The sequence below is a fragment of the Canis aureus genome, chromosome 20, assembly GCF_053574225.1.
Source record: "Canis aureus isolate CA01 chromosome 20, VMU_Caureus_v.1.0, whole genome shotgun sequence".
NCBI lineage: Eukaryota > Metazoa > Chordata > Mammalia > Carnivora > Canidae > Canis > Canis aureus.
Genome location: NC_135630.1, coordinates 26568160 through 26591271, shown reverse-complemented (window position 1 = coordinate 26591271; position 23112 = coordinate 26568160). Strand labels below are relative to the sequence as shown.

The window sequence follows — 23112 nt, the reverse complement described above, 5'->3', positions numbered from 1 at the left end:
CAATTTTCCTGGATAAAACATTTCTTAAAGGAGGCTAAAACAACCCAATGCATTTAAGGGCTAAAGGGAATTTGTCCTCATATATTTCTTTTATTTCTTCTGCTTAATTTTCAATGACTCACAAAATAATTTCCTTTCTTTGGCCAGACACCTATTATTTACTATGCTACCTCAATCTTATGAGCAGGAAAAAAACTTATATTCTGTTATGTACATCTGATATTAATATACTCATGAAATAGCCACTTATATGTCATATACAAAGTAAGAACACTTAATTAGGAGACAAGATTGTTCTTCTGGCTTTGGATTTCCCATGTGGGCCATTTCACCTTGGGTGAGTCTCATCATCTTTGAAACTCTTTCACTTAATCTGTAAAATAGTGTAGGTAGACTTTATAATCTCATCCCTTTCAGAAGTAGATTCAATCACAGGTGAAATAACATCTTTCCCAAGAGCTTTAATGAAGTTAAAGAGAAATGCATATACAGGATGATGTGATCATTGCTGCCCCTCTCAGACCTCACCCTATGAAAAGGACAGTTGGTATGGAATTAAGAAAAACACTTAAGTGGGGTATGACAGTGAAAAAGTGGAATACACAATCTTGGAAGATTGGGGGAGGGGACTTCTCTGAAATTACACAGGATCATGTAAGCCACCATTTGATAAGCTTTTACCAATGGAACTGCTTCTGTATTGTGGCAATAGCTAAGACCAAATAAACTCACAATGCCTTCCAGTCTAATTCTTTCTGATTCTATCACTATCACAAAACATTTACTCCTGGATATCTAGATGTATCTACTTTTCAAATTTCCTATCTCCTTCCAACATCCAGCATCACTCACAAATCTCCACTTTCTCTGACAACTTGCCCACTGTCCCTTTTCAAGTACCATACCCCACTAAGATTTCATGATCTCATGCATTTGAGGTTCAGTTCTGCTATTTCAAAACAGCAAATGTAACTATCTCTTGTTTTGTAAGGAAATATAGTCCCCACTGTGCACAAGTAAATATAACTCTAGAAAAGGCAATGGGTGATTTGGTATTTCAGCTGCACCTGTCTGTGACTTAACTTGGTTTCTCTTTACTTGTTGGCAGAATGCTGTCCACATGTGGGTGCTGTAAAAAAAAACATATGACTATGAAATTGGCAAAGGCATAATTTAGTGTATTGAAACGGTAGAAGATAGTGTCAGATTATCCAGCCAAATTGACTAATGACTAATCAATAGAGTAGGAAATAATCTTCAAAATTCCTAAAGTTACAAACTGAAACTATAGCAGTATGGATGAGGAAAGTTTGAACTCCTACTCAATTATCAATAGAAGTAGGAGACAAGTTATACAGTGGAGAATATAAAATATAATGAAGTAGGAAGTAAGAATTCCATATGTAATATCCTTTCACTTAATTCTTCCTTACAAAAATCCTAATTCAACCTCAACCTGTATATTAACATCAGTTCTACAGAGTTCAAAATATAAAGCTGAAAAATATCAGGAAAAAATTATTTCCACAGTAAAATTCACAAAATATATCATTAATACTCCCCTAACAATAGAAAAAATCTTTAAAATGAACACTGGATGTTATTCTGTATGTTGGCAAATTGAACACCAATAAAAAATAAGTTTATTAGTAAAAAATAAGAAAGACCTAACTGTAACAGAGCATTGCATTCCTATTTATTTACTCCCAACCCAGGAGGGGGGACTGTACCAAGTTGTGATCTAGCCCAGAGTGGTGTGTGTGTGTGTGTAGGAGGTGTGTACTATATCAGGCTCGACCAAGTGACTTGTATTGGCACATGAAATGTGCCTGGAAGCAAAGTGAATCATGTCCAAGAGAATGCTTCAAGAGTCGTCATGTTTGGGTGACTGTTCTTTCCCTTCTGCCAGAAAAATGCATGTCTCTTGTAAGTGTTGTTCCTTTACACATCAAGTGGAACCAAATGCTGGAAAGAGGCACAGCCTCCTGTACCCCACACTTGCATGGACAAGAGCTAAATCTTTGTTGCTATAAACCACTAAGACTTTAAGGTTATTTGTTTGAGCAGTCTTCTTGGCAAAAGTTGGCTGATACAATGACTTAAGCAAAATAATACTTTTTAAATTATTCCCTTGGTAAAAATAAAGCAACTTTTAATCAAGGATATTTATGTGAAGCAGAAAAATGACAGGTGTATTCAAAAGAGTGAACTGTGCAAAATAAGTTAATTTCATATTTATGGCACATTCATCAGGTCGTATTAAAAAGTGAAGTTTCAAACAAATGTAAATGTTTCTTTTCTTTCCTTTTAAAAAAGATTTATTTATTTATTTGTGAGAGAGAAAAAATGGAGGGGAAGAGGGAGAGCAAGAAGGAGAGAAGCAGATTCCCTGCCGAGTGTGGAATCCTACTCAGGGCTGGATCCCACAATCCATGAGATTATGACCTGAGGTGAAATCAGGAGTCAAATGCTTAACCAACTGAGCCATCCAGGTGCCACTAAAATGGTCTCTGGTGGTTTTAATAACAGCTAATAATCAGACACACAGCAAGGAAACAATTTAATAGGATTCCTAGGAATGGGACACTATATTAGGCAAAAAACTAAGTCCATAAATAAAAAACAACAATCACAAATCACTAACATATATGCTATCTTTCTCTGAGGGGCTCAGGCAAAGACAGTAATCTTTAAAGTATCTTACAAAAAAAAAATCTGGGATCCCTGGGTGGTGCAGCGGTTTAGCGCCTGCCTTTGGCCCAGGGCGCGATCCTGGAGACCCAGGATCAAATCCCACGTCAGGCTTCCAGTGCATGGAGCCTGCTTCTCCCTCTGCCTGTGTCTCTGCCTCTCTCTCTCTCACTGTGTGCCTATCATAAATAAATAAGAATTAAAAAAAATTTTTTAAAAAAAATCTGACATGGAAAAAAGTCAACAGAAAAGACAAGAGAATAAAAAGAAAACTCTGTTACACAGAAAACATGTGATTTGATCCTAGGAAACAGGTACTCTTCACAGGAAAAAAAAAAGTATACCTCAACTATTTTACTTAGGTAAATTATCAATCTCGACAGGCCAAGAAACTTTAGAATAAGATTATGTCACAGAGAACACAGTGGCTATTTTATAGACAAGCGATTAGAGAGCATATTGTGTTCCCAGAGCATTTTTGCTCTATTTTACATCAGAAGTTTTTTTTTTAATTTTTTTTATTTTTATAATAAATGTATTTTTTATTGGTGTTCAATTTACCAACATACAGAATAACAGCCAGTGCTCATCCCGTCAAGTGCCCCCCTCAGTGCCCATCACACATTCACCAGCAACCCCCGCCCACCTCCCCTTCCGCCACCCCTAGTTCGTTTCCCAGAGTTAGGAGTCTTTATGTTCTGTCTCACTTTCTGATATTTCCCACACGCCTCCACCCCAAGATTGCTAGAACTCATACAGCAATTTGGCAGCGTGACAGGATACAAAATCAATGCCCAGAAATCAATGACATTTCTATACACTAACAATGAGACTGAAGAAAGAGAAATTAAGGAGTCAATCCCATTTACAATTGCACCCAAAAGCATAAGATACCTAGGAAGAAACCTACCCAAAGAGGTAAAGGATCTATACCCTAAAAACTATAGAACACTTCTGAAAGAAATTGAGGAAGACACAAAGACATGGAAAAAAACCTCCCAAGACACAAGAGTCCAGGGCCAGATGGCTTCCCAGGGGAATTCTATCAAATGTTTAAAGAAGAAATCATACCTATTCTACTAAAGCTGTTTGGAAAGATAGAAAGAGATGGAGTACTTCCAAGTTCGTTCTATGAGGCCAGCATCACCTTAATTCCAAAACCAGAAAAGACCCCACCAAAAAGGAGAATTACAGACCAATATCCCTGATGAACATGGATGCAAAAATTCTCAACAAGATGCTAGCCAATAGGATCCAACAGCACATTAAGAAAATTATTCACCACGACCAAGTAGGATTTATCCCCGGGACGCAAGGCTGGTTCAACACTCGTAAAACAAACAATGTGATTCATCATATCAGCAAGAGAAAAACCAAGAACCATAGGATCCTCTCATTAGATGCAGAGAAAGCATTTGACAAAATACAGCATCCATTCCTGATCAAAACTCTTCAGAGTGTAGGGATAGAGGGAAATTTCCTCGACATCTTAAAAGCCATTTACGAAAAGCCCACAGCAAATATCATTCTCCATGGGGAGGCACTGGGAGCCTTTCCCCTAAGATCTGGAACCAGACAGGGATGTCCACTCTCACCACTGCTATTCAACATAGTATTGGAAGTCCTAGCCTCAGCAATCAGACAACAAAAAGACATTAAAGGCACTCAAATTGGCAAAGAAGAAGTCAAACTCTCCCTCTTTGCCGATGACATCATACTCTACACAGAAAACCCAAAAGCCTCCACCCCAAGATTGCTAGATCTCATACAGCAATTGGGTAGTGTGGCAGGATACAAAATCAATGCCCAGAAATCAATGGCATTTCTATACACTAACAATGAGACTGAAGAAAGAGAAATTAAGGAGTCCATCCCATTTACAATTGCACCCAAAAGCATAAGATACCTAGGAAGAAACCTAACCAAAGAGGTAAAGGATCTATACCCTAAAAACTATAGAACGCTTCTGAAAGAAATTGAGGAAGACACAAAGAGATGGAAAAATATTCCATGCTCATGGATTGGCAGAATTAAGATTGTGAAAATGTCAATGTTACCCAGGGCAATTTACACGTTTAATGCAATCCCTATCAAAATACCATGGATTGTTTTCAGAGAGTTAAAACAAATTATTTTATGATTTGTGTGGAATCAGAAAAGGCCCTGAATAGCCAGGGGAATTTAAAAAAAAAACATATCTGGGGGCATCACAATGCCAGATTTCAGGTTGTACTACAAAGCTGTGGTCATCAAGACAGTGTGGTATCGGCACAAAAGCAGACACATAAAAAAAAAACCGGATACATAGTTCAATGGAACAGAATAGAGAACCCAGAAGTGGACCCTGAACTTTATGGCCAACTAATATTCGATAAATTAGGAAAGACTATCCATTGGAAGAAAGACAGTCTCTTCAATAAATGGTGCTGGGAAAATTGGACATCCACATGCAGAAGAATGAAACTAGACCACTCTCTTTCACAATACACAAAGATTTGAGACTTGCCAGACTCCACAATTGTGTGAGCCCATTTCCTGTTTTGAAATAAAGATTTTATTGATTGATTGATTGAGAGCATGCAGGAGAAGGGGCAGAGGTAGAAGATAACAAGTTTCTAGATAAAAGTTGTGGTTGTTTTTCCCTCCAATTTATAATGTTCTCTTAAGGATAATATTTTCTTCTTAAATTATAGCCATTTACGATTTTCTTAAAATCCATTCATGTGCTTTGGAAAGAAATCTAAAATTTGCTGTCTGCAAAGAACTATTAATGCTATAAAATTTGTGTTCATTCTGGGAGGCCTGAGGCACCATTTTTTTAAGGAAAATGTTAGAAGGGAACTAACATTTAGGAGATTGGCTCAGAGATGTTTGAAAGATTAAGAGGAGTGATGACTATGGATGTAGTCTGCATGTTTGCACACAAACCAATCAAGAATAAGCTGACCCAATTATCTAGACATAACTGTGCCAGTCTCTTTGGGTGCAGAAGCCTGTGTTCTCCTAAGAGAGACAAAGCTAAAACATACTACACATTTATACCAATATTTTTGGGTTCACGAAACTTTTTGCTCAGACCCAAAAATAAAATAATAAAGCAAAAAGTATAAAAAAAGCGTTGAGCTGCTTGTTCAAGGCTGTGGAGTGACCAGAGCAAGGCTCCACTGGTTTGCTTAAATTTCCCACTGCTCTAGCCCTGCTCTGGTACGTGCCATGGAGAACCACCTGAGAACCATTCAGAAGTCACATTTTCTATTTCCTCATATTCTAGAACCCGTGGATTACATATGTGTTATCCATAAAAAGCATTTGATGGGTAAACAGAGAATTGCTGAAAAAGATATAGATATATACACAGACAAAAGAGTAAAATTGAAATTTCAATTTCAGAAAATGTAAAATTAAAAAATGAAACGTGCCTTAAAGACTACATGTCACAAAAATCACAGGAAAATGATTATAAGGCTACAGAAATTCACAAGAGAAAATGCCAACATGGCTGATCAAATCAAAACAGACTTTGTTGGGAAGCTGACTCTATAGGTCGGACATGGATGGGAAGAGGACAAGAAGGGAACTGTCTAGGGGTAGCAAGAGCATGAGCACAAGTGCTAGAGCAGAAATGACAAACTGAGAAATTAGGAAACTTGAGAATTTTCCACATCTTTGAGTCCTGACTTCTCTGTGCTTAATACCTTCTTCAACTCATTTCTATCTTCTTGCATTTTAGTATAAGGAGTCAGGAGGAAACAAGCTCCTTTAAAACTTTCCTGAGCAATCTACTCAGATAAATATCCAATTTTATTGTTCCAAGTTCAAACTTCCACAAAATACTGGAACACTCATTAAAGACAAGTTTTTGCCATTTCATGACAAGGTTCTCCTTTTTTATGGTTTCCAATAACACGTTCCTTATTTCCATCTGAGATCTCACAGAAAAATCTTCAACATCCATATTTCGAACAATCTGTTTCTGATTAGTTATGTATTCTCTAAGAAGATAGAGTCTATCTCTGAAGCTCTTGCTTTTATTTCTGAACTCTTACCAGAATCGCCTTCAACATCTATTATTTCTACCAATAGTTCCTTCACAGCAATGTGGGCTTTTCCCAGTGTGGCCCTCCAAACTTCTACATCCTTCCCCCTTACCCGGTTCTAAAGCTGCTTTGGCATTTTTAGGTATTTGTCACAGTAAGACCTACTTCTTGGTACCAAAATCAGAGGGGAAAATGAATGAAATGATCTTTTTAAAGATTTTTATTTAATGAAGAGAGAGCACATGAGCGAGAGAGAGCAGGGAAGGAGAGAAGGAGAGAAGGTATCTCAAGCAGACTCCCCGCCCAGTGAGGAGCCCCATGTGGGGGCTCCATCTCATGACCTGAGCTGAAATCAAGAATTGTATACTCAACCGACTGAGCTACTCATGTGCCCCTGAAATGATCTTTATTGAAAAAATATAAAATTGTATGAATAGGAAAAAGATCTGATTAGTAATCCCAGAAAACATATAGGTGTGGAAAAAAGAAAAAATAAAAGAAAAAATATGAAAGTAAGAGAATAGACTCTAGAATGACCAAGGTTAAGGAATTAAACTGGAAAAAAGAACTGAGAATTTTACCCAGGATGCAGTACAAAGAGGAAAAGTGAAAAGGTTGTTCGTATCGAGTGTTCTTTGAGAATCATTGTTTCATAAAATTTTAATGGATTCTAGTAAGAGATAATAGAGGAATATTGGAAAAAGTGGTCAAAGACATAATAGCTAAGAAATTCTAATATAAATAAAAATTGACACAGAGGATACAAAAATATGATTTATGAATCTAACAAAACTTAGGAAAGAAGAAAAAAGGAACCAGGAGAAATCTTTGATGAAATAAAAATACAAAATATGGTTTGTCAGTATAACTCGAAATACACTATAATGACAATAAATGTAATAGATTAAATCGCTTTAATAAATATCAGAAATTATCAGTGTGGATATAAAAAATCAGTTATATGCTGCTTACAGGGGACACATCTACACACACAACCTAAAACAGAAAATATAAAAAGAAAAAAAAGAAATAGACTAAGCATATATGAACCAAAAAAAAAAGCTAGTGCAACAATATCTGTCAAAGGCGAGTATGAAGTTGAAGCATTAATGCGAATAAAGCAAATAAGTTATAATTTATAATTCATGAAAAGGCTATAGAAATTATAAATTTGTATGTGCCTAATAATATAGACTTAAACCATAAAACACCAAAAGCCAGCAACTACGAAAACTCAGAATTACAAAATAAAAGTGAAAAGCTCACAGAGGGATCCCTGGGGGGCACAGTGGTTTTGCGCCTGCCTTTGGCCCAGGGCGCGATCCTGGAGACCCGGGATCGAGTCCCACATTGGGCTCCCGGTGCATGGAGCCTGCTTCTCCCTCTGCCTATGTCTCTGCCTCTCTCTCTCTGTGATTATCACAAATAAATAAAAATTTTAAAAAAAGCTCACAGAAGCATAATGGCAAAATTTAACACCTCTCTCAGAAACTGCACATTTGGAGAATATATAGAGAATTTGAGTAACACGTATGACATAATTGTGAGTTTCCATATCCCTGCACTCAAAAGAGAATACAACAGAGAATACACATTCTCCTAAAGCATGCATGCAACATTTTAAATATTTATAAAATTAACTGTACACTCTCAGTCACAAAGAGTCATAGTTATTCAAACCATATTATCTGATTACAGTGCAGTTTAATTAGAAATTAACTATTACAGCTAGTAATTAAAATCCTACAGGTTAGAAAATCTGAAAAAAAAAAAAAAACCCAAAAGCTTAAATAATGACTAGGTTAAAAAAGACTTCACAAGGAAAATCATAAACTGTAATGGTTTTATCAACAAACTAAAATATGAAAAATAAATTTGTGAGGTATAGCTAAAGCAATACTTAGAAGTTATGAATAGTCTTAAATATATTTACTACAATTAGCTAGCATTTAATCCAAGAAGCTAGATGAAGAAATCAAAGGAGTAAGAAAGTTGAAGCAACAGAATTATAAAAACAAAACACAAATTAATAAGCCTGGGAAAAACATTTATGGAGATGATTTAAAAAATCAATTTCTTTGAAAGCTAATAAACTAGGTAAGCCTCTAGAAAGTTTGACTAGATGTGTACACACATAAATGTATCATCATATAATGGAGTACTACTGTTCAGCCACTTGGACTGAGTGAACCAGATCATCAATACAGAGGAATCACAGATAAAATTGCTGAATGCTAAGAATTTCTGTACTTTAGGGACCTCTGGGTGACTCAGCGATTGAGCACCTGCCTGCCTTTGGCTCAGGGTGTGATCCTGGTCTGGGGATCGAGTCCCGCATCTGGCTCCCTGTGAGGAGCCTGTTCCTCCCTCTGTCTGTGTCTCTGCCTCTCTATCGGTATCTTATGAATAAATACAAAATCTTAAAATTTCTGTCGTTTGTTTACTTATTCATTTAACAGTGTTCTGTATGTTTACATATACAATTCAATGTGTGCGTTTGTGTATGCATGGGTATGTGGTAGATATTTATATGATCAAGTTACCTACAACATGTTCTTCAGAAGTATGAAGCACATGGTGAAGTGTAAGCATTTTTAAATCTTCCAAGAATTTAAATTGATGTATGTGTGCTTGGAGTTTCTTTCTTTCCCCTTTCTCCTAATCCTAGTCTTTCCTTGCACAGAGATAATTATTATCCTGAGGATGGTGTTGCTTTGTTTTGTTTATTTATTTCCCAACTAGTTTTATACTTTTACATTTTGGAAAACCTCCCATTCTTATAAAGCAGTTTCTCTTTATCCACTTTAAGAAATTACAATTTTCCTTTGGCAGTTTGGTTTTTCTACTTGTTTCTTTTATTTGACAAAGGAATGACTTCATTCTTTAAAAGAGTAAGCCAACTAAATTAATACTGACATTGAGGCCCAAGACTATGAAGAAACCAATTTGCTCGTAGCACCAGTTATGCTATGGGTAAGTAAAACAAAACAAAACTGGAAAATAGTCACCATCCACTATAAATCTTCAGAGTATTTATTGGCCCATTCGACTAGCATAGAAAGAATTACAGAAAAATATAAAAGGCATTGTTCAGTGCTCTCTGAAAAAAAGCTGGTTTCTTGTACTGGTATATATTCCATTCACCAAATTCTTACATGTTCCTCGTATGAATAAAAACTGAGTGTTATTAGAGAGAGAGAGGGAGAGAGAGAGAGAGAGAGAGAGAGAGATTCATCATGGTAATTGATCCACCAATTTTGAGAAATAGTTTTCTTATACTGGTAGCCTGTGAGTAACTTTCTTTCTGGAATAAAGTAAGATAGTCATTCTAAGTACCTTTATTTTACTTTTAGACATGTTTAACCTTAACTGTATCACTAAGTGCATATTAACTAATGATTACACACATCTTACTCCCAGGTATGGTAAAGGCCAATGGGGAACACCTAATTGCCTGTCACTCATTCTAGATTATGCAGTTAGATCCTTTTACAGTTTATCAGAGTTCTCAGGATCTTTTCTTCAAAATTAAGAAATGAATTGCTGTTCTCAGAGATATTATGCTGGAGTATCCTGAGGGCAAAACTAACATTTATTAACTATTTCCCTATGTCAGAAATCTCTTCTATGAGTCACAATTGACAAATTAGTTGTTTCAGCTTTTCTATACCTCCTTGTATTTCTATCTCCTCTTCTTGTTAATTTCTTTCTTTCCTTTTTTTCCAATATCTTCCTTGGTTTAAAAACTCACAGATGCCTTACCCAGCTATGTGTTTTGCCCCTTTTATTCTGGATTGTTGATATTTAAATTTCATACAAACATGCAATTATTCCCAAATATATCACACCAATATCACGTTGTTTGTATAATGAATAAAAATAGTCTATCCAAGAACATGTGACTCAGCCTGTGAAGTCATATCTAAAACAATTACTCAAACCTATGTCTTATTGTCGCCCCCTAAAATTTCATGTGCTGTGTTCAACCTCATGTTTTAAAACTTGCAGTTTCTACCAGTCTCTATAAAATCTCTATACTCTTAGAAAATTGAACATATTAATTCGTACATTTTTTTGAGTAGACATTTAGCCAGGCTTTAAAAGTACTATAAAACTAACACAAGATACAGTTGTTTACCTCAGGAATTTGGATTTTCTGTATAACGTATGAACACATCAGCATAATTCCTGATGGTCAAAGCAGCATGTGAGCCACTGTCTAGTAGGGTTAGGTGCTCATATTTTATAAAGAAAAAATTAAATTGAGATCAGAAAGGCTTTGTGAAATTACTGGGATTGGAGAACCCAAATGGCTAGCCTACATAGTGTGTGGCAATGCAGAGTCCAAGAAGAGGTGAGAATTATAGTAGAAAAGTGAGTGTGCTGTGTTCAGGAACCAAGGATATGTCTGACCCAGCTAAACTAAAGGATCTGCACTGGGAAAGAGTGAAGACAATACTAATTACTAGAGCAGGCTGCATTGGGGAGGATTTTAAAGATGAGATTTTTTTTTTGGACAAAAAAAGGAAAACACCAAAGATTTATTGAAATCCATTGATGGCTTCTAAGCAGGGAGTGGAATGTTAAACTATGACTTAAGAAATAAATTTAGAGGGATCCCTGGGTGGTGCAGCGGTTTGGCGCCTGCCTTTGGCCCAGGGCGCGATCCTGGAGACCCGGGATCGAATCCCACATCGGGCTCCCTGCATGGAGCCTGCTTCTCCCTCTGCCTGTGTCTCTGCCTCTCTCTCTCTCTGTGTGTGTGACTATCATAAATAAATAAAATCTTTAAAAAAAAAAGAAATAAATTTAGAGAAATGTTTATTAATGTTCCAAGGAACATTAATTAATGGGGTCACTTCGAAAGAGTCAAATAATGTCAACTAAATGTGGAATAAACTGGCACATTTGACTTCCAAGAGGAAAGCATGAACTTCCCAAACCTATTTGACAAGGGAACCCTTTCTGGGAAAGGGAAAACAATGCATGGATCATATATTCTATATGCACTGATACCACTCTCAGTCTATACACAGGCATGTGTAAGAAATGTACAGTTCTGTAGTACTAAATAGCTCACTTGATGTCTAGTTTGATTCTCTGGTCCTGGGAAATTGGTCTGTACTCCTGTTGCTGAGGCATGTCTTTCAGACCCAGTGGCTTTCTATTTCTTCCATACTATTCTGGGACTGATGGAGATACTTTTACTAACTGATCTGTTCCATGTTGAGGTATAAGAAACTCTGCGTGGATGTAGAGGGCCCCATCTCTCTTAGACATGTCAGCTCACTATTCTGTGAGGAATTTCTGCTTCCTTTTGGTTTCCATCCAGGAATGGTGCAGATATCCCATGTACCTGCCTAGTGGTTTTGGGCTTTTCCCATGAGATTGCCACGTAAATCTTCTACTCTATGTCACAAATCATTTTTGTTTCTTAGAAAGCTAAATCTGTAAAACTCATAAGCAGCAAAGAACTCCATTTTCCTCATATTCTCCTCTTGCTTCTATGTCCGAGGAGGTGATTTAGTTGCCTTGTAAGCAGATTAAGACAGGAAGAAGGATGAGGGAAGGAACACCTGAGGTAAAAAAATGAGTTAGTATTTCAAAGATTCTACCTACCATGCTTGGAATACTACTTAGGAAATGCTGGTGTGGAGAACTGAGGATGAAAAGCCAGTGAAGGAAAGGATATGTGTGGTACTGGTGCTGCAGTGAGTTTTATGATGTGTTGTCTCAAGAAATATTGCCTCCTCGTCTTGTAAACCACCACCTTTGGCGTGGTCCTTTGCACAGTCCTCTCCCACATTAACTCTTGAAAAGTCCCTCTTGCTTCTGGGAACTCTTCCTCCACCATATGAAAGGAGGAGAAGCTACCTTATGGAAGACATGGGGACCAATTGAGAGACAGCGCCAATAGACAGACACCTAGGTAAGCTCCAGAGGAGCTTGAGGCTAACTGCAAGTGCACTGGTGACCTCAGCTGAGACCAGAACTGCTCAGATGAGCCTCCACTGAAGTGTTATGTGAATCATAGCCAAAGGAAATGGTTGTCAAGCTTACTGAGTTATGGAATGATTATTATTCATATAAATACATACAACACAACACAATACAAAACTATGTAATATGATAGATATGGTAGGCATTGAAGATAGAGGAAATAATTTGTGGGAAGATTTCCTCAATATGAATATATGGGACCAATGAAAAACCTTTAAATGGAAATAGCTGGATCGTGGAAGGGGTTCATTTTTCACTCATGGGAAGAATAAAGAAAAAGGAAGTGTCAAGTATCATTATGGAGATTCCAGTCTTCAATGACTTAGTAAACTATAGACATGTAGGTGGATGGACCCATGCCAGATGGGGACTTGGTAGCATTCTGCAGTTGTGCCTTTTTGGAAATCACTCTCTCTCTCTCTCACTGGCTTGGATTCAACAGGTGGTTTTTCTGTCACTGATGAAATAAAAAACAAACATTTGTCTTATAACAGCATACTGTCAGACATGACACTAGACTCATCTTAATTCCTAATGATATGGATTACACTAAAGAAAAAATGAACACATGTTAAAAGTATGGAGGGATTGAGGATATGTGTCTCCAGGTTCTGAATCTAAACTCCGTTTAACAAAATTGGGTTTTGCCAGTGAGCTGCGATTAGCGAGGCTCCAATAATACTCACACTAGTCTCAGGGAAACTTCTCCTAGTTCCATTAACTGCTTTTTCAGAAATGTATTTTACATATATTATTTTATTTAATCTGTAGAACATTTCTAAGATTTAGACATTATTTTTATCCACATTTTAGGGATGAATGGACTGATATTATATTGTTATTAATAATAATAATAATATTATTATTATTATTATTACTAGTAGTCATAGTAGTATTAGTATTTTGCAAGGAGTCTTCAGGTGGGCAGTGTGTGGTGAAAACAGAAAGTATTTCTAATGTAAGGGGCTTTTAACTCCTACAGCAGCTTCCTTAAATTTTGATTTCATGAAGTGTTTTCCAGTGTGTCAAGTTCTTAATCAGTTATGCCTATGTCAGTTCGTGGGCAATCATAATGAAAGACACCAATCACAGCTTCACATACTCATGTGCAGAAAAAGCTAGAAGTCTCCACCTTTAAAACAGATGCTACCACAAGAACAGATTCACTATCCAAGTTAACTCTGTCCCCAGAATTTAGTTTCTGCTTTAGGATTCTGCATGATTTTATACTGGCTGATTTTTTGAAGATGCCTCTGTGACTGTCATTTAACATATTCTGTTAGGATTCATGGATTCATACTTGGCACAGGATGAGTCTTTAGGCTTAGGTAAGATGTTTTCAGTTGTTAGATTAGGTAGACTCAGTTGAAAGAGACCGGAGACTACTGTGAGTTCAGAAGACAATGGGAAAATATGAAGATGATTCATGCACACAGAGTCCATTTTGACTGATCTGAACAGGCCTACACGGGCCTCTGGGAAAAAGTGGAATGGACAAAAAGTTGTCCTGCTGTATTGGCCTCATGACTCTGCAGTAGCTAAATCAAATGACACTACCAAAGCTTCTCAGCCACAGCCAGGGGCTGTCTATTGATTTCCCCATTTGGGGTAGGTTTGCATGAGAACACTTGGCCTCTCTGAGGTCCCCCTCCTCAGGAAGGCAATAAAAGACCAGCCTGAGACCTACCAGAATTGGGAAGGGCAAGTTGTCATTACTACAGATATCCGCGAGAGGGAACTCCAAAGCGCTCTCTGGGTTCTGCAGAAGGCTCAGCTGTGCACTTGTTCCAGCAAATACCACCGCAGCACCAAAAGGCTAACCTTCTGAAAAGACTTCTTTTAGTGGTCTTCTGGCCTGAATCTAAGGAAGAAGGGAGGTTAGTGTATTTTCATTCACTTAGCCTTATTTTCACCATTGCCATTATACAGCATGTTCATTGTAGTGGCTAGAGGAGGGAAACGGAGTCATTTGTTGTGTACAACTCTCCACGTTCTGATGTTGGCTAACAGCATCGTTATGGTGTTGAAGAGTTCTTCCTCATATCCTTCAGACTGATCTGAGACTCGATCAGATTGAAGGTCAGTATTTCCTGTGCCATCAGTTACTGTCTTTGCAATGCAACAGGAGACACTGAACCTGTAGATGTTTGTTTTCTATTGGAGTGATCAGTGGGTTCAGGTGTCAGATCTGATTTTAAAGGCTAGAAGGATTTGGTATGCAAATCAAACTGAGTGTGGTAATCCTCTGCTTTCACAGCCAGTCTCCCCTCAGCCTGATTTCCTCTTTGACTTTCTGAGTGCTCAAGTTCTAACATCCAAAGGATCTGCCTCTCAGGACACAATCTGCCTGACCCTACTTCTCTGTTGCTCTGCTCTGGGCCATCTTCAAGGATGACTTTCTGCAGTCAGGGTCCAAGGGAAATAGTCATTACATGCTGGCTATGTGGTGGCTGTGTTCCCTTGTGATACCACACCAACCCACCCAGAGATGATGTTTTCGGTTAAATAGGTTGAACATTTACTGAAAAGAGCCTAAACCACAATGAAGTGTGGAAACACACTTCCTCACACACACACTCAAACATACATGTATATATAAACCTACACACAAGCACAAGGCTTGAAAGGGAACATAGAATAAGGAAAACAAGGTATCCTGAGGTTATGAATGCATTTATTGACCACCAGTTTCCAGAGATGATTTTTAGTTACTCAACATTCCCTACTGAAGCAAGAACTTTCCAAAGAAAAGTTGATCAGCAGTGAGAAGCTGAGTTCAAAGTTTCTACTGCTCAAAAGAATGTTTCCCTTTGAAGATACCTTAACATTGCTTAAATAACTGAATTCTTTAAGAGTCAACAGATGAGCCAAGGTGTCGAAGGATAAACAGATGAGCAACATTTCACCAAATAACCTTAAACACCTGGCCACTACTCTGCACAAGGCAATAAATGTTCCCAGGATGATTAATTAAAGGGGTCACTTCAAAAGGGTGGAATAATGTCAAATATATGTGGAAGAAAACTGGGGCATTTGACTTCCAAAAGGAAAGTAAGAATTTCCGAGACCTATTTAACAAGGGAAACCTTCCTGGGAAAGATAAAACAATGCATGGATCATATATTCTATATGCACTGATAGCAATCTCCATCTATACACTGGCATAAGTCAGAAATGTACCGTTCTGTAGTTTTAAATAGTTCACTTGATGCCTAGTTTGATTCTCTGTTCCAAGACTGGTAGTGATTTAGGTTTTCTTAATTGCCCCCATGAGTGTGTCTATGTTCTGGAGTCTTCTGGTGCCGGGGAGGCTGTAAATTGGTGAAGTGCCACTTATCTGGTTGCTCTGTGTCATTGGTGTATACTAATAGCTGCTGAAGTGTCCAAATTGCTCTCTGATCCTGGGAAGTTGGTGTGTACTCCTGTTGCTGAGGCATGTCTCTCACACCCAGTGGTTTTTTATTTCTTCCAACTATTCTGGGACTGATGGAGATACTTTTACTAACTGATGTGTTCCATGTTGAGGTATAAGAAACTGCATGGACATAGAGTGCCCCATCTTTCCTGGACATGTCAGCTTGCTATTCTGTCAGGAATTATTGCTTCCTTTAGGTTTCTATCCAGGGAAAGGTTCAGATATCCTATATTCCTACCCTGTGGTTTTGGCTTTTCCCATGAGATTGCCACCTAAATCTTCTACTCTATGCCACGAATCATTTTTGTTTCCTAGAAAGCCAACTCTGATAAACTCATAAGCAACATGGAGATCCCTTTTCCTCATATTCTCCTCTTGCTTCTATGTCCGAGGAGGTGATTTAGTTGCCTCTTAAGACAGCTTAAGACAGGAAGAAGGATGAGGGAAGGAATACCTGAGGTAAAAAAATGAGTTAGTATTTCAAAGATTCTTCCTACCCTACTTGGAATACCCCTTAGGAAATGCTGGTGTACAGAACTGAGAATGAGAAGCCAGTGAAGAAAAGGATATGTGCGGTAGTGGTGCTGCTGTGAGTTTTATGATGTATGATCTCAAGAAATAATGCCTCCTCGTCTTGTAAACCACCACCTTTGGCGTGGTCTTTTGCACAGTCCTCTCCCACATTAACTCTTGAAAAGTCCCTCTTGCTTCTGGGAACTCTTCCTCCACCATATGAAAGGAGGAGAACCTACGTTATTGAAGACATGGGGACCAATTGAGAGCCAGCGCCAATACACAAACACCTAGGTTAGCTCCAGATGAGCTGCAGGCTAACTGCAAGTGCACAAGTTCCCTCAGCTGAGACCAGAACTGCTCAGATGAACCTCCACTGATGTGTTATGTGAATCATAACCAAAGAAATGGTTGTCTAACCTACTAGGTTATGGAATGATTTTTATTATCCATATAAAAGTATACAACACAACACAGTACAATACAATTCAAAAACCATGTCATAGGATATGATAGGCATTGAAGAAAGAGGAGATAATTTGTGGGAAGATTTCCTCAATATGAATATATGGGACCAAGGAAAAAACTTTAAATGGAAATAGCTGGGTCTTGGAAAGGGTTCATTTCTCATTCATTGGAAAAAGAGATAAAGAGGAAGTGTCAAGGGTCATTATGGAGATTCCAGTCTTCAGTGACTTACTAAACTATAGACATGTGGGTGGATGGACCCATGCCAGATGGGGACTTGGTAGCATTCTGCAGTTGTGCTCTTTTGGAAATCACTATCACTCTCACAGGCTTGGATTCAACAGTTTGTTTTTCTGTCAGTGATGACACGAAAAACAAACATTTGTCTTACACCAGCACTGACTCATCTTAATTCCTGATGACACGGATTATCCAAAAGCTTCCCTCAACACAATGAGGTATATGTCGTAAAACTAAGACATGTCAAAAGTATGGAGGGATTGATGATGTGTGTCTCCAGGTTCTGAATCTAAACTCCGTTTTACAAAAAATGGGGTGTTGCCAATGAGCTGTGATTAGCTAGGCTCCAATAATACTCGCACTAGTCTCAGGGGAACTTCTCCTAGTTCTATTCATTGCCATCTAGAAATGTGTTTTACATCCTTTATCTTATTGAATCTTGACAACATTTCTAAGATTTAGACATTATTTTTATCCACATTTTAGGCATGAATAAAGTGATACCGAGCTAGAGTAATTGGCAAAAGGTCGTATAGCTGATAAATGGGGCACTGGAGTTTGTACTCTGGAGAGGTAGTTTGACATCAAGTCAAGTCCTTTTCTCTCAATGATGCTGGTTTTTTTCGACTCATTTTAAAGAGCACTGGAATCCTGTGGTGCCTCAAGAGCCACTGATCAAGAAGAGGATGGAGCAGGAATAAAAGTCCCGTGCTCTGGTTTCAACCAGAGCAAATTTATATATTATAATAGAAATAAATAATTATGCATTTTATGTTTAACTACATATATCATATATATAGATGTGGGATCCATTTAAAAATGTGTTAAAAAAATCCCAAACACTGTATCATACCATGCTATCTCCTAATACTGCCAGAAATGTCTTGAAGTTTCTATGCTTTCTTGGGTCTCCAACAGTGTAAAACTTCCCTTGACCTGTTAGCCAGCCTTCAGAGAAGGAGCAGCTGGGAATCATTGCCCTGGGGATGCTCTGGGCTCCAGAACAGGGCTAAGTATCTGCCATGACCCCTGGCAACCTTGCTGTCTGTGTCTCCCTAAAGCCTATTAAACTATTCACAGTACCTGCAGCCTTCTCATTGTTATGACAACTCTTTGAATTCTCTCCCAAGAGAGAAGTGATGTCTTCTCCAAATATCCCGAGGCAATTTTCATACAAAAATTGTATAAGAGAAGCCTGTAATGCAAAAAGAACACAATGGGGTGCTCTTTTTCATATGGAAGAGTTAGAAGTCACATTTTGTTTATAGACCTTGGATCTAACCAAAAATGTGAAAGACTTCTATGAAAAATTCAGAGTTGATAAAAATATATAGAAACGCAAGTTCTCTAATAAAATAAGAAAGCATGATACTTTCTGTTGTACTTTGAGTACAGATTTTAAAATACTACTAGTCAGTGGGCTAAAGTCCTAATTTGTGACATTTAATAACTAATATTGTGATACCAGTGGTTACATCTTTAAAACTAGGATAGCTTTCAAAGTAACCTACCTTCTTAAAGTTTACTTATTTTGTAAACTTCTGCTTCCAGAAAATATTGGGTTGTAACTTAGGATAATATCTGATTAAAATGTATAAAGCATAGACAAAATCCTATGAAATCCATTTCTTATATAGGGAAGAATATTTTTTTGGAATGTGGATACTCCTGTGGATATTTTTTTTATGTTTTCTTTTTCTTTTTCTTTTTCTTTTTCTATTCTTTTCTTTTTTTTTTTTTTGAGTAAAAACTCACAGGGCTGGGGAGAAAACATGTCTGTCTGTCTAACTGCAGTCCCTTCTCAGGTCTTGCTTTGCCTAACGCTGGCTCTTGGCATGAGCTTGGGGAAAAGCTGCCATCTTATTAGGCATGTGTGGCTTCATTAGGATGTTCTGGAATATCTCACTAGTTTCTGTCTGATGTAGCAGAGGCAAAAGAGTAACCAAGTATTTTTCTAAATGAGCCACAACTTGCAGAGCAAAGGCAATGTGTTTGGATCCATGGGTGCTCATAGTGCCCGAGACACCTAGGATGTGCCAGTAACAACCACAGGAGCTAGGTCTTGTTACCATTGTGTCATGAGGAAACCATGCCTTCGCTCAAGTTTACAAGTTCCCCCCTCAAGGATCAGGCTGAGAGTTGAACCTTGCCTTGTCAAACTCTAGAGCCCAGGTCTTTTCTACCATATTACATCACTCTTCTCTCTCTTTTGTTTAGTCAGTCTAGTATTGAATCTCTTGGATGGGAAAGAAGTGACTCAACTGCTCTGTGTTTCCCACTATAACAACACCCCTTCCCATATTCCACCAGAGAAGGATGGCAAACTCTGCCATTCCAAGAAAGCCTATGAAGATGTGCACTTTTCAGAACTGATCCATCCAATTTACTACTACACATTTCAGATTCAAAGCATGGATTCTAAACCCCAGGGGACACATATGAGAGCTCTCCCTACCTTTTTTACGAAGTTCTCTTCCAATTCCAAGCTGCCAGAATTAGGTGGACAAAGAATGCTTGGGGCTATACACACTGATAAATCATAAGGTGTTATCTGGTTGGGTGAGGATTCTTGCTCAATGCTGTATAACACTCCAAAAAGGTACCGCAAGACAACAACATTCACATTTGGCAGCTGAGCTAGAAGCCTAAAGTCAGAAAGATGCACTTTTGAATAAGGCAAGCCATTGCACTTAGCAGCTGGAAGTATAGAGATGGAGAGCAGAGAACATCTTACTAGAACTAGTATACAACCTGCTGTAGCAGAGTTCCAGGCATGAATGTATACAAATATGTTTTACCGAATTCAATTTCTGAGCTAACCCACTCCAATTGAATGTTTGACAAACTGAAGGCTATACTATGGGCTGTTGATGCTCTGGCATCTCTCTTAGGCCACTGACTTTTGTCTACCATTTTCATATATTCAGAAGGTGTACAATGGCTAAGGAGTCCACGTTAATAAGGTCAGGAGAAGAGCAATAATAGCCATAAGGCATGCCTGTATTCTGAAACTGGCCTCCGTGGGTGTGAAGAATTGAAACTATTTGGCATTGAATGTTATTTTAGTGGTCAAAGTGGCAAGAAGGAAGCCAATATTTTCCTAATAGTATATTGGCTGTATTTCTGAGCCATGACCAGAGTAGAGTAATTATTGCATCATTACCTCTGGGCTGCATTTATTTTCTCCTCCTCAGTCACTTCGTCAAGAACACCAAGCCATTTTTCATAGAGTTCCGATGAAAGTAAACTTCCTTCGATATTTTCAAGAAAATCCTTATGTGGTTAGAAAAATAAATAAATACATGCAAACAGACACACTCACACAGATGTAGAGACTCACACACACACAAATATATGTATATATGATACAAAATATATATTGGAAATATCACAGAGAAAACACTTAGTTCAAAACTTCAGTTCAGTCCCTAATTTCTTCATAGATACCCAAACTGTGACCCACACGGAGTTCACCTCATACTCTCCATTGAATTGCACGTGCAAAAACAGGTTGTGGATTTTCTCCAACAAAAACAAAAGCATCAAAGCAGAGCCTACGCTTCAGTGGAAAGGAAGACAAAGCTCCCTTCTATCATATGGCACTTACTCTTTTGTGTGCTTTTTTGCAAACTACTACAAAAGCTACTCTCATCATTGCTTCATTCTTCCTTTCCTTAACTGTACAAAAGTAGATGGTCTAATGGCAAACTCCTGATGTTCCTGAGGATGTATTCATTTCTAGTGTAGACCAATTCTCCAGAGAGTTTGACATGATACTATTCAGGCCAAGGTTGCAGAGTCTGATTCTCCACAAAGATTAGTCAACTTTAGGTAGGGAAAGCTTCAGAAATGTCTAAGAACTCTATGCACACGTGGTCACCATCTTCCTAGTCTGTGCCTATAACACGGAAATAGAAAAGACCCTACTAAGTCTTGCAAGAAACATCAATTGTATGTGTGCACCTTCAAGAGGGAAACACTTATCATGGTATTCAAGTACCTAATGGATGATCATTCTTTTCCTTGTGTCTTGATGCCTATATATATATTTACTGGTGTGTTTTACTCTAGCTCAGTGTAGTAATGGTCAGAGACTATTGCTATCTTTCATATAGTTAAACAGTAATGGGGGACAAGCAAAGACCAAATGTGACAAGGAAGGACCACATATGACCTTGGTTCTAAGAGTGCCATAATAACTGCCTTAATATAGTTTTGTTCAGAGCTGTTAGCAAGTGCCAAGGTAGATGGATTAAATTCTTTGTTCTAGTTTTCAGTTCTTTCTCCATTACCATTTTAGCAATAGAATGGGATATCTGTGATGTAGCTGTATAATTTCCAAATTAATCTAGTTCTTGAGACGATCTATTGAATTTTCAGAATTCCAAACTACCTTTGTCCATTGCACCTACTCCTAAAGTTAGATTTATCAAAAGAGGCATGTAGCTAGAGCTGGTTACTGTGTCGTTATAACCTTGGATGGTGGGCTAGACATCACAAATATTAACAAAAGGATAACCTAGGATCTGGTGAAAGGAGACACAAATGGCAAAATCCTTCCTCCATGACTTATAAAGTAAAAGGCATCAAGAAACAGGAGACAATGATGGTTAACAATGATTGGTCGCCTCACTGAGCCTTTTTATATTCCTCATAAAGTAAACATTTGCTTACTATTGTAAACTTCTAGATCTATTCTGAAATTTTTCATGTGATTTTTCTTTTGGAAACTGCCTTCATTAGGAGCATGGTGAGGAAGTCATCAGAGACAGGATGTTTTCTTTGGTAAACATTATGTATGTGTCAATGTATATTTTGAAATTTCTTATTATTATAGTAGTCACATTAGTATTAGTCTTTTGCATGGAGTCCTCAGGTGGGAGGTGTGTGGTGAAAACAGAAAGTATTTCTAATGTAAGGAGCTTTTACCTTCTACAGTACCTTCCTTAAATTTTGATTTCATGAAGTGTTTTCCAGTTTGACAAGTTCTTAATCAGTTATGCCTATGTTGGTTCTTGGGCAATCATAATGAAAGACACCATCACAGCTTGAGTAACTCATGTGTGGATAAAGCTAGAATTTTCCCCACCTTTAAAACACATGCTACCAGAAGAACAGATTCACTGTCCAAGTTCACTCTGTTCCCAGAATTTAGTTTCTTTCTTAGGATTCTGCATGATTTTATACTGGCTGATTTTCTGAAGATGCCTTCCGTGAGTGGTCATTTTTGATTGATAAGGAAAGCACATAATGTAGGAAAAAAAGAAGAGTATATGGCATTTCATATCCCAAGCCCAGAGCAAAAGCTTGCTTCCTTTTTGAAAGAGCTAGGCTATCGGATGGTATACAGTTTTAGAGCTGCAAGAAGTAAAGTCAATTTAGATTCTTTAGTCAATGTCTCTCTATAGTTTTACCCAAAATCCACCTTACATACACTGAAACTTTGTAATAACTTATTTAAATCAGATTTTTTTCATTGACTTTACCCTTTTAAATCAAACTTCCATGTTTCAAGGCCTTGTGGAATCCTCACCTGTCTCCTACTTTATCAGTCTTTTCTCATTATTCCCTTCCATAGATGCTCTTCCCCATATATGGCAATCTTTTTCTATACTCATTTCCCATTTGTTGATTCCTCTTTAAGTGATTGTATCTTCCATTCCTACTATCTCTATTTCCCTTCCTCTTTAAAAGAAAAGCTCAAATACTCTCTTATTCTCTGATTACATTCCCTTCATGAGTCTTTCA

General features: G+C 37.8%; 1 protein-coding gene across 1 annotated transcript in view; it reads right to left on the bottom strand.

Moving 5' to 3' along the window:
- Positions 1 to 9732: 9732 nt before the first annotated feature.
- Positions 9733 to 23112, bottom strand: part of LOC144291376 (uncharacterized) — an 83963-nt gene continuing 70583 nt past the window's right edge. The window contains exons 26-30 of the mRNA XM_077860884.1: positions 20528 to 20637; positions 19820 to 20009; positions 18448 to 18559; positions 14416 to 14589; positions 9733 to 13185 (exon numbers count right to left, since the gene is read on the bottom strand). Coding sequence (XP_077717010.1) covers positions 14444 to 14589; positions 18448 to 18559; positions 19820 to 20009; positions 20528 to 20637 — 558 coding nt within the window. The 3' untranslated portion in view covers positions 9733 to 13185; positions 14416 to 14443. The remainder of the gene's footprint in view (positions 13186 to 14415; positions 14590 to 18447; positions 18560 to 19819; positions 20010 to 20527; positions 20638 to 23112) is intronic.